Here is a 13,084-nt window from a genome sequence, read left to right on the forward strand (position 1 = left end):
ATGGTGGAATTTTGTAATATTCAAGCTCAAAAATGAGCTTTAATGGAATTTGTGGGGAGGGAGAGGTGAGAGAGGTGGGTTCACGGCTAGGGATGAAGATGACTCTCTTTTATTTTTTTTTCTTTCTTTTATGATTTTTATCCTTTATGGAAGACCATAATTTAATTTGAATAAATTTATTAATTATAATAGTTATTGCATCATGCATGAGATCATGCATGATGTCATTCACCTTTCACCTTTTTCTTTCTTTTTTTTTTCTATTTATTTTTCCATTAGTTCTTTAATTTAATTCACAATTCTGAAATTTTCTTTTCTCCGATTTTATTTGACAGTTAAGTCAAGAGTCAGCTCTAGGGGTCAATTGAGCAAATTGCCCCTCGCCGATTCGACCTGGTTTGCAATTAATTCAATATTTCTTCCGGATCCCTGACCTAATTATTTGACTTGCTTAACAATTCTTTTCTGTAATTTTCTCTTTTCCACTGTGTTCGCAATGGTCCTAAGGACCGCGGCGTCACATTTTATGGTTCGAAATTTGAGTTTAAATTGACCTCGAAGTCCTTCCCGAGAAGGTCACCCATCGCTGTGACTCTCGGCTCATTTAACTTCTTGTGTTCTGTTTTTCTTATTTATACTTAACTAATTGACAATTACTAGTTATTTGTGTTCAGGGCTTATCTAGTTATCTTAGACATGGTTCTAATCCCCTTAATTATTCGGACCGACACCGGTTACCGGAAGAGTGAAATATACCAGGCTATGCAAATAGGGGTGTTACAGAATCCCTTTTTGTGTTCTGGGTCTATGGTGTCGGATGGCTATGCCCGAATGATTGTCATACGTGTTGGCATGAACACAAGATGGGGCAAGATGCTTAGCACAAAATGGAAAGATCCACATGAAACAACACCTATACAAGCTCGGCTGCAAACAGTAACTTCTTTAACCAGTAAAATTGGCTTGTTGGCAGCTTCATTGGTTTCCCTGGTATGGTTGGTTCAGTACTTCACGGGGAATAAGAGAAACGGATATGTGCCAAGCAAGACAGAATTTCATGAAGTTGTCTCTGAGATGGTGGGAATCCTAGCCACTGTAATTGCTATAGCAGCAGGAGCAGTTGTAGAGAGCTTACCACTGGCTGTCGTAATCACTCTTTGCTCATTCAATGAAGAGTATGACAAACAATCAGGCTATTGTGAGAAAACATTCGGCCTGTGAGGCAATTGCCTCAGCCACCACCATCTACACAAAATTGAATCAGATGGCAGTTACAAAGTTTTGGTTAGGGGAAGGATTCATTGAACAAGGTGCCTCCTCGCAGGTTATGCCAAGAGTCATTGAATTGCTCCACCAAGCAGTTAGTCTGCACACAACTCAACCCCCTTCAAAAGTTTCCTCATTCAGCTGGACTCCAACAGAAAAGGCGATCATTTGTTGGGCCATCCAAGAGATGGGCATGAATACTCAGGAACTAAAGGAAACCTGCAGCATTGTACACGACAAAGCATTTGATTCAGTCAAGACACGTGGTGGGTTTTTGATGAAGAAGAATGATGATAACACAATCCACGTGCATTGGAAAGGGGCACCAGAGGCTATACTAGCCATGTGTTCGCAATATTATGACACAACAGGGATTGTCAAAGCCATTGATTATGATACAAGGGAGAAATTGAATCACATAGCTCAAGCAATGGCAATTGATGGACTTCAATGCATTGCTTTTGCACATAAAAAAAGTTGCATAGATCTTTATGAAAACAGAATATCCTGTCAAATGCTAGAAGATGACTGCTTGACTTTCATAGGATTAGTTGGTGTAAAGGATCCGTGCCAACCTGGGGTTGGAAAAGCTGTAGAAGATTGCCAATCTGCTGGAGTGAACATCAAAATGATAACAACAGAAGAAGCTTTAATTGCAAGAGCAATAGCAACTGAATGTGGCACACTCAAGCCCGAACGGAGCATGGATAGTGAAGTAGTAGAAGGTGCAGAATTTCAAAATTACACGGAAGAGGAGAGAATGGCAAAGGTTGATAAAATCTGCGTGATGGCAAGTGCCTCTTCTTCTGACATGCTTCTACTGGTGCAATGTCTTAGAAAAAAAGGCCATATAGTGGCACTAATTGGTACTGACACGGTGGATGCAGCAGCTTTGAGGGAAGCTGATGTAGGCATCTCAGTAGGGCTTCAGGCCACTGATGTAGCCAAAGAGAGCTCTGACATAGCCATATTGGATGGTGATTTTGTTTCTGTTGTCAAAGTTTTGAAATGGGGGAGAGCTGCGTTTAACCATATCCAGATATTTGCTTGGTTCCAGCTCACAGTAAGCATTACTTCACTAGTGATTGACTTTGTGACAGCAGTCTCAGCTAGTGAGCCACCGACCATCAAAATTGTAGCATCCATCTCATCTGGAGAAATCCCATTTGCAGCACTACAAGTTTTGTGGGTCAAGTTGATCATTGGTACATTGGCTGCTTTGGCTCTTGCTATTGGGAAACCATCTAAGGAGCTCATGAAGTGTCAAGTGGATGGAAAACCTCTTATAACCAACATCATGTGGAGAAACATATTAGCCCAAGCTATTTACCACATAGCTATCCTATTGACCATACAGTTCAAGGGCAGAGCAATTTTCAGTGTGGATGACAAAGTAAAGGACACTCAGATGTTCAATACTTTTGTTCTTTGTCAAGTTTTTAATAAATTCAATGCAAGAGAGCTAAAGAAGAAGAATATCTTTAGAAGGATACATAGGAACAAATTGTTTATAAGCATCATAGGGGTAATAATTATTCTTCAAGTCGTGATAGTGGAATTTCTAAAGAGGTTTGCAGGTACAAAAAGGCTGAATTGGGGGCAATGGGGTGCTAGCATTGGAATCGCAGCTATGTCATGGCCAGTTGCTTGGTATGTGAATTGGATAACCATCCCAAACAAATCATTTTGTCCTATCTAAAGTGGAAGAATTAGTACTTCAGAAATACAGTTTGTAATCCTTAGGGTCTGTTTTATAGTTGTATGATAAATTTAAGTCTTCTATTGGCATTTGATAGTACTCTTCTTGTATAGGTAAGATAAGGTTTAGATTTGTAGAATTTCATGAATACATAGTTTAGATTCCTCAAATTTAGGGCATTTTTTACACTGCTATATGAGTGATTTTGCTAGGACAAAAGAAGCAGATCATTAGACACAGAATGAATTTGGGCATTGCATGAACGCCTAGTTCCAACGGCATGTATCGATATGATCCTACTAGCAACAATAAAGACTCGTTGCCAAAGCAATCGTAGCATATTGTATTGCTAAGAGATAGCATAAAGGATGAGATCAATGAACGAGAATAGCAAATCAATAGAAGAATAAAGCTAAATTCATGCATCATTTAACTAATTTAGTAAGTAGTAGATCAGTGGGGCGCAAATCAAAACAAACAACAAAGATTAAGAATATCAAACAACGGGCAAATAATAGACCTGAGAAAATGGACCTGGTCGAATGCCGGGCAACTTCTGGTTAGCAGACCCACCATGGCTTCGCTCCTCTTCAGTATCCTCCTCGCCCGACTTCTTGCTCTGTGTGATGATCACAAAATTGCCCCAATCATTGGTCGGATAAATGTCAATATAGCCCTCAACTTTTAATGAAAGCAAATAGAATAATTTAAAACATTTAATAGAATCGTCCGACAAGATAGAAAATGTTTTAAGGTACTCCCTACTGCAGTTTCTGGGTTCAATGATTAAGCAATAAAGAAAAGGAAAAACTTCAAACTGCAATCATAAAGAGGCTAACCCGGATAAAAGAATGGCAAATGATAGTAATAACGATAGGTCCAACTGCATAAAAATTTAAAGAACTTAAATGCTTTACCAAGAAGGGCGAGTCCCGAAAATGGAAATTCAGGGGAAAATGGTTGGTGGGCTCCAGTTCACCTAAGAGGCCGCTATATACAATAATCCATACCAAAGTGCGAACCTGTGATGTGAGGTTTTATTTTTCTTGAACAAAATTTAAGCCCATAATGCCCATTGCTTATTTTCTTCCTTAGTCTGTGGATCACAAATCCCTTGAGTTGGGCTTAGCCCCTGAGAAGTGAGAAAGAGATCGATTGAGAGCTTTGCATATATATATACATATACCCAATTGATTTTAAATGAGATTTTAACTCAAAAATTATTATTATTATTATTATTCGGCTGTATCATCATTCCTTCTACTTTGCCTTGTTTTTTCGTCCGTCGCGTTAAACCTTGGACACTCGAGAGGAGGCGGTCGCTTCCTCAAAAAAGTTCCTTTGTGAAAGTTGCATTGCTAGCAAATATGACCAACAAATATACACATAGCAGCAGCCATTGTTATTCATGTTGGAATCAACAAAGAAATACAAATGTATATTCACTTCTTATGCCCCAGAAAACAATAGTAAGGCCCTCTCGTTGTCATTTGAATGTTAGGTTTTTAATTCAGTGAAAGAATCCCTCACATAATTTTGGTGCTAATGCTACTTCAAAGACTAAAAACACTCCCAAGCTCATGATATAAACCACCTTCGTCGAGTAATTGCCCCTTGAATCTCCTTGTGCACATGGGCAATCAAAAGTTTATCTTTCAAGTTTGTGTCGATGCATATGATTTTCTGAAAAATTAAACTAATCAAAATACAAAAACACCCAACAACCTACTTCCTTGAAAGAAGTGTAGCACGACACAGTATGACAAAAGGCGCCCACACTCTAGAGCGCCCACAATGAGCAAACCTAATTGCAGATCGAGGCAAGTTTTCTGTACCCACACCAGAGCCTCGTGATTTTATTAGATAGCCGGATACAGAATATTTACAAATTCACCAGAGAGTGTAAATAAGTTTTAAGGTTTCCCAATCGGATGGCATTACTTATTATACAGCAAGTCCATCAAGCTGGAACAGGTTCCGGAACTTTTCCATTGTCCGCCGGTGCCAAACTGTCGTAGTATTCAACCAACACCTTCCACCCACCAGGGCACATAAACCCATCAGGAGGGTTCTCTTTGTTCTTTGCAAGTGTTCGCATCTGTAAAATGCAAGCAAACCTTATATGCAAAAAGCATGAATATAAATGAAAAAAATTAAATTATTATGTCTTTATGTGTCCTTCCTGCTCTTATCAATCTCTGTATAGTTTCTTTTTGGATTTTTTACCCCCAACTTTGTACTATCATTCAAAAGTTCTAGTTAGCTGCATACCTTGGTACCAGATATGAAGAGAAAGTCTTGAGGCCTTGTGGGATCAAAGAATGCCATTTTACCCTGAGTCTTATCATATGCAGCAACCTGCAATGAAATCCAGTTTAGTAATAACTTTGATTTTCATTTTCCTATTAAACAAAAGACTTCAATATTGATAAGTTTACAAAGTATGGCATTCAAAAGGCACCTTGAAAGGAAGGATGTTTAGCCGCTCCAATCCAGGAGCCATACTCAACACCTTCTTCCCATGGTCGGCATCATATAAATCTCTTTTATCAACAGGATGGCTCATTCCAGCTGGATCTCTACCCACAATGTAAAAGTTAGCTCCTGCATTAATCCGAGCTTTTGCATGCCACTGCACCTCAGTTGGACCAGCATAGTGCATGGGAGATGGAAATATAGAAACCACTGTCGTCTCTGGATCAAGTACTCCATCTTCAAGCACCTAGAAATGTATTATCATTAACACACAAAATCAGTAATGGCCCAAAACATTTCTCTACAAGTCTTCTTGGCAAACATAGGTTTCTGGAAAACGTCTGAAATCACAAATGCTATAGAAACATAAATAAATCAGATGACAAGATAACTTGGCATAGTTTACAAGAATAACAAACGAAGGATTTGAAGTCACCAACCTTCTCATGTTGCTTCATTCGCCAACTAAGTGGAACATCATCTGCCTTTGTATAGCCTCCCAATGGATGAAGCAAAAGAACAGGGTTCTTATAACCCATCTCAAGAAGCCGCCTCCGAGTATCTGTCATTAGTAAAGCATGGCCATTGTGCACAGGATTTCTGAGCTGAAAAGCAAAGACAGCATCTGCATTGCGCTTAGTGAATTCCTCACGGAGTTCTGCAGGTGATAGTCGAAACCGATCCAGACCATCATGGTACTTAATTGGTTCTATAACTTCCAAGTCCCCACCAATCAGCCAATTACCAGACTTGGCTATAGCTTCTTCAACATAAGGTAGACCAGGGGCAGTAGTTCCCCATGTTCTTGCAATCCGTTCTTCTTTGGGGTGCTTGTAGATCTCAATACTGAAAAAAGAAAAAGGGCACATTAGAATTTGAATTCACTGATTAGCACAAAATGACTTGGCATAATCTATGAACTAACATATGGTATAGCAGATGAGGAATAAAACTATAATCTCACATGCCCACTAAAATTCTAACAACTGTCAAATTAGTAGGACTTTGCTAACACAAATGATAATAGCCACATGCCAAAATGTCAAATTGCTGTTCTGATAGAGTTGCTTAGCATTTTGGGCTTTTGGAACAGGTATCAACATGGGAAACGGGAACTACAGTCTACAGCATACTAACAAATACCACACCAAATGTATAGATGCCATATAAACAAAGTGGTCCCAGGACCACAGTTTGCTCATTCACCAATTCTTCAAATACCATCAAGTAACAAGATTGGATATCTTCCAAACAGGGATACTGGTATATTGTTGAAAAACTTCAAACATGCCAAACAACCGGCACAAAAACGGTGACCTTGGCAGCACTCAAGAAGCAAAACTTAAATCATCAGCAAAAGGATCACAAAATAAGAGACAGCAGAACTACAGCACAAGCAATAAAAATTGCAATGAACCAATTTCTATACACCATTGTGCGCATTTTGCACGGAATATCATTGAGAGGAAAGATACAAGGGAGATTTAAGAAAAAATTAACTAACATTTGTAAAAACCCAATTCTAGAAAATTTACTAAATCAACTCCAAGCTGAAAAGAAAATGGATGGGCAAAAGACGTAGTCCAACTTTAAATTTTTATGGCAAGGTCAAAAGCTTCACAAACATTTTAAAGCTCTCTTACCACAAATTTGTGCATAATGAAGTCAATATGAGTATTTTCTTTTTGTCAAAGACAAATAAAAGAGCAAAAATAAAAATATAGCTGACATTGCATAAACACAGAGACGTCTTCATAATCAAAATAAATAAGCCTCAAGCCTTAATTATGCCATGTCAAGGGGGCAAATAATAAAAATGTGGATTAATGAGATTATGTTTACCTGAATGGAGTTTGAAATCAGCATTCACAGAATTCTAATTTATACTATGTTCATATATATGTTGAAAGATTTCTTGCTCAAATGTCATCCAAGCACGGTTGTGGGAAAGGGTGTTCGATAAATACTAAAGAGGTATCATACCCTATTGCAGAATACTCAAAGGTCACACCGTCAGGGGCTAGACCATGAATCAAAAGAAGAATGGAATAAATCACATGATTGAGAATCAAATATATTAATAACAACAGCCAATAAACAATTTACTCTATATGGGGCCAAAAAACGGAGTAAAAATAAAGAAAACACCAAATTTCTAAGATAAGATGAAATTGGTTGATCGACTACATGGTAGCACACAAAAATGACATAAATACAAACTCTTTTTTTTCCCATACTCTATATATTTATCATCATACTTCTTGTTTTTAAGAAACAAAAATAACATCGCAACAGAACTCAACGTGGTCTTTTGCATAAAGCCCTAATAATAACTTAGATATCACTGGACCAAGAAAAGATCAAATTCCTTTCAGCTAAATAAATATAAGCTAAAAAAATCAACATTTCAACCACCCATCTTCACCTAGCGGTAAAACTCATATTATTCAACTGAAAACGATAGAAGATTAATTACAGGAATATATCCATTAATAAAAAGAATGGAACACGTAATATAAAAACACCAATACCCATCATCGCAGTCACCATAAAAATCTACACTTTTTATCGTCAACTTTAGAGTACACTTCGCATCCATTTGGACCATTTCTATTAGCACAGCTCAAACATGCTAATTAAACAAAATTTTACCGATAACTTATACTATGAAAAAAAAGAGGTACAGGACCAAATGGTGTGAACTTACTCGCTCAAAATCGCAACGGTATTATCATCAGAGTCAACGAGGGCGACCCTTTTGGACTCCCCGATCCGCTGCTTCTGCAAATCGTCGATGGCGAACACAATCGGCATCGACATGTTAACAACCGACCCGTCTTCCAGACGGAGAGAGTTGAAATGAAGAGTTTGGAGGAACTCGGATTGCCTCATGAATCCGTGAAGTGGGCTGGCCCACCCTTCGCTCAAAACATGAACCCATTGTAAATCAATCTTCGTTAACTTAATCTTAGGCAATGAAATTGCCTCTCTCCTCTTAACATCCTTCTGGGACTTGTCAACGAATAGCTCAACCAGTTTGCCACCGTCCGGTTCGATCAAGCCGGCTCGAATTCGGACCACCCTTTTCTGCTGAAGTTTGGGAGTACAGGACAGTGTAAGAGGAAGAACGAAACGGGTATTGAAGGATTTGGGGAGGGAGTGAGGAGGAAACGGGCTTTTGGTGAAGAGGTCGGTCATGGAAGCCATTGATAGAACTCAGAAGACAGGAGACAACCAGAGGAAGAGCTCTCCGGTTGTTGGTTTTTAAGCGGTAGTTTGGTTTGGAGGATATAAGGTTTAATAATGAAAAAAAAAGGAGGGTATTTTGGGGAAAATGGAGGGCAGCGTTTATCAAATGAAAGAGCCCGAAGGAAGGTGATCTGCTGCGGGTGTGAGTTGGAGACAGTGACAAGAATTGAATTGGAGTTGGATTTTATATACAGAGGAATGAATGGGTAGTTTGGGAGGATGAACCTGGACACCTTCTCTTTTATTTTATTTTTTTTAAATTGCAGCATTTTTAAAATTAATTTTTTTTTTATTTATATCATTTTACAGGATTATATAAATGAAAAACCAGTGGCCCTACACTTTTTTCACGTTGTTTTAAATTTTTAGCTGAAAAGGCCCACGTTTGTGTCCTTTGAGAGTAGGAAGCATACTGTGAATGATTCACTCTCTCTCTCTCTCTCTCTCTCTCTCTCTCTCTCTCTCTCTAACGTATTTAAAGAGAGAAAATTTTCTCTGAAAGTTTAATTTATTTTAAGATTTTTAGTTTTTTTTTTTTTTTAGTTCGAAGTCTGACCCTGCCTTTCAGTGTAGGGAATATTTCCTTCTCCTTATCAGGGTATGAGCTTTCATCCTCACCTCCGAGTGAGGTTATATAAAATTTTTTATGCTTGTTTTAATTTTGCAAGAAGAGGTTAATGGTGAGAAATTTGTATTTTTCTTGTGTATGGCTCTTTTAGTTTTGAAAGAAATATTGGTCTCTATGACTTTATTTCTTCTGGATATCAATTAAGCTCTATTATAAAGAGAAGTGCAGATAATCAATGAGGGAAGGATTTAAACGATGACAATCGTTAGGATTTAGAATTAGCAGTTTAGAAGTTTCTTGCTAATTTTTCTATGGTTAGAATACTATGGCCTCTGTCATCTTTTCTTCCTTGTCGATGGTTAAATTTTTGCCCAGTTGGTCAACCGGTGGCTTTGGATCTAATAGGTGTCAGTGGGTTTCTTTGTGTCCTTGGAGGTCCTACTCAAGATAGAAAGGATTAGACAAAAGAAACTTCCCTCTCTAGTTCAGGCGACTTTTTCTAGATGATTTTAATGGAGACGTGCGGCATAATTGAGGATCTTGTATTAAGGTCTCTTATATTTTCATAGGTAGGGTTAGCTGGTTGTTTTTGGGCATTCTGAGATATCTTGCTTTGACATGAGCTTTTACTTTTAAGGCCTTATATGATGTATTTTGCTATTTTATGCTACAAACTTGTATGATATATCTTATCATTTGAACTTTTAATGCAATGGAATTGCAGATTAAAAAAAAAAAAAGAGTAGGAAGCATTATTTATAAATTTTTCTCTTAAATTTCCATTTTCAGGTTTAAGATTTTGAAGCTATTGTTACTAAAAGTAGAAAAATATGTAGCGGTAATGGGGTAATATTACAAGAAGAACAAGGTTGATTTATGTTAAATGGATTTGACCTAAAGGCAGGATGGTAATGGTCGCCCTGATCTTGAGGTTCCAAGATTCTTCTTTATTGGAATTCAGAGATACTTCCACACGCACAGAAATTTATTAATGGAAAAAAGCCATAAAAATTGACGTTTTTCTGTCATAGGTGTCCAGACGGACCAGCTTGTAACTGAGAATAGTACCCAATTCCCGTCTCCATTCAATTCCAAGCCATCCTTACTAAAAGCAAAATTTTCTTCCTAATCTATTTTTGTATATGCCTATTGTCGTTTAGAGAAATATAAAAAAATCCAAGGAATAGAAAATTATTAACGAAATGAATGGGTCGGCCCTTTTGCATAATTTAATTAACATGGACTAATTAACATTTATTAGTGCTAATCTGACATGGTCATCAAACGTTAGTGCCCCTATACTAATGGGATCCATTATAATAATAGTAATTAATAATTTAAATGCATTAATAAACATTAATACTTGTAGAGACAAAAATCACAAGAATCTTTTCCTTTTGGCATCCGAATCATTCCTGTAATCAAGGGAGAAAAATATTGTAATTTATAACTTTTTCCTTTAAATAAAAAGTAAATAGTTTAAAATTAAAATATTAAAATAATCTTTCTATTGTAACCCAAAATTATTCAATTGAAGTCCTAAAACTGGAATCATTTAGGCCTTGATTACTGGTTTTTTTTTTTTTTTCATTGCAATGAATTGTGTAATATAATAGAGATATGATTCTCACACTGTATTTAATAAAATTTAATTTTAATATATCTGATATAAATTAATAATAACATTTAGGTCCAAATTATTTAAGATGTTTAAGCGAAGAACTACACTGGGCAATCGCTAAATTTGCATTACTTACAATTTTATTTTTTCAAAAAAATTATTTAATTTTAATTAAAATTTAAATTCCATATCTCATGATCTTAAAATTTTAATATAATATAGTATGGAGATCATGGGTTACTCATTCTCAACTCTACACTCCAATGGACTTTGAATTCAAAGATATTAGTCGGCGAATTTTCTAAATTCAAACAAGAGAAGTCCTCTCAGGAAATTCTTATTAAAATAATTTAAAAATTTTGGTCTAAATGATAGTTGGAGACGTTGGAATTTCCAAATTGACCGTTAAATGCCTTTGAGCTTGAAGTCACGAACACGCATCAAACGGAGAAAGAGCTCAGTCCTCGTTCAAGTGTATTTTATAGGATGCACTCTGAGTCTCAGAGAGTTTAAACTTATATAAAAATAAGCTAATCATTCCTTAGATAAAATATTTATATATTTTATAAAATTTTTATATTTTATTTTATAATTTAAGTAAATTAACATTTATTTTTTATAAATTATAAAAAATATATTAAATTAATAAAAAATAAAATTATTTTAAAAATATGTAAAATATCATATTTTTTATTATTAATATAATAAAAATAAATTATTAATAATGAATTGAATTATTTAATTTTAATAATATTGAAAATATATAATATTATTTTTTAAAAATATTACATCTAAGTGTAATTTTTTATTAATTTGATATATTTTTTATAAAATAATTTTTTTGATAAAAATAGTTATTATTTTACATAAATTTGTTATATAAAATAAATATATTTAATAAAAATTAAAATTTTAAAATATCATCATTTTTTATTAATATAATAAATATTAAAAATACATATTATTTTTTAAAAAATATATTTCATAATTTTAATACTATAACTTTAACTATTTTAATCATTTTTATTTGTAGCTAAATTTTATGTGTAATCATATTTATAATTTATCTTTAAAATTTTACTTTATATAAAAATATAATTAAAAAATAATTTATGCATAAAAATATATATATTTAATTAAAATTTAAAAATAATCCTGTTAAAAATTAATGATAATAAAATATAGATTGTAACACCCCTGATTTTTATATATTATTATTGGGCTTCGTGTAGGTATCCTCAATTCGCGGAAATTCGACAGTTGTCCAGATCTGTGAATTTCCGGCCAGACAGACCAGCTACAGGAAAAGTCTCCGAATTGGATCGAGATTTTGGCTACCCCACCATTGTTAGGCATCCCGAGCACGTTCCCGAAGTCGGAATCGGCAAAGGTAAACCCGAACCTTGCTTTTTCGTAATTTTCTAGTACTTAAATAGGATTAAAAATCCATAAAATATTCGTGGTAGCTTAGAAAATTACGATTCTTTTTGCAATAGCTTAGTAATATTTCTAAGGACCGCGGGGCAGAGTTTTATAATTTTTAGAGCTTATTTGAGCAGTTTTTGCAAAAATGATCAATTATAAGGACTAAATTGAAATTTTACATATTGTGATGGATGATTGATTTGATGGGCCCAGGAGGGGCTGTGTGATGTGATTGAGTTGTGGATATATGGATTGTGGATATAGAAGTGTGTTTTGAGCCCTTTTACAGGTTGGGTAGGTCCTAGGTATAGGGGAGACTCTGCCGGATTTTCGGCATGACTTAGGACGTATTGGGTCTTTTCTTGATTTGTATTGAGTCATTTGTATTAAATGATTGTAATAAAATTGTCAGGTGAGCCGGGACAGCCTTCTTCCTCCGCCCAGCCGCCTCAGTGACCACCGTCAAGTCTGTGAGTAAAATATTAATTTTAATTGTAATTTCGATATTATTATATATTCAGCATGCCCATGCATCACTTATATGCATATATTTATGTAGTTAAACTCTAGGCACGATTTATGATGCATTGATAACTGTTAAAGTGCCATGATATTGTTGTGGTAATTTGGAGCAGTGTGCGTGCGTTGGCGTGCGTGTAATGTGGTGTGGACTATGGATAGGACGGGTAGTCACGGCTTGAGTTCTTCGCTGGGACCCGATCCTTCGAGGGGTAGTCACGGCTTGAGTTCTTCATTTGGGACCCTCGATTTGGTTTATTAG

At 35.7% G+C, this 13,084-nt stretch overlaps 2 protein-coding genes across 2 annotated transcripts; one reads left to right on the forward strand and one right to left on the reverse strand.

Annotated features, from left to right (window-relative positions):
- Positions 1-1,264: 1,264 nt before the first annotated feature.
- On the forward strand, positions 1,265-2,965 carry LOC110670229 (putative calcium-transporting ATPase 13, plasma membrane-type). The gene has a single exon (XM_058137199.1). The coding sequence runs from the start codon at positions 1,265-1,267 to the stop codon at positions 2,963-2,965; it is 1,701 nt and encodes a 566-aa protein (XP_057993182.1).
- A 1,706-nt stretch (positions 2,966-4,671) lies between these two features.
- On the reverse strand, positions 4,672-8,840 carry LOC110669813 (ATP sulfurylase 1, chloroplastic). Its single transcript, XM_021831611.2, has 5 exons — positions 8,148-8,840; positions 5,881-6,286; positions 5,427-5,687; positions 5,237-5,323; positions 4,672-5,063 (listed from the first exon to the last, which is right to left on the reverse strand). The coding sequence occupies exons 1-5, from the start codon at positions 8,645-8,647 to the stop codon at positions 4,926-4,928; spliced, it is 1,392 nt and encodes a 463-aa protein (XP_021687303.2). The 5' UTR covers positions 8,648-8,840; the 3' UTR covers positions 4,672-4,925.
- Between the last annotated feature and the right edge of the window lie 4,244 nt (positions 8,841-13,084).

Source organism: Hevea brasiliensis, chromosome 15 (genome assembly GCF_030052815.1).
Source record: "Hevea brasiliensis isolate MT/VB/25A 57/8 chromosome 15, ASM3005281v1, whole genome shotgun sequence".
Classification (NCBI taxonomy): Eukaryota; Viridiplantae; Streptophyta; class Magnoliopsida; order Malpighiales; family Euphorbiaceae; genus Hevea; species Hevea brasiliensis.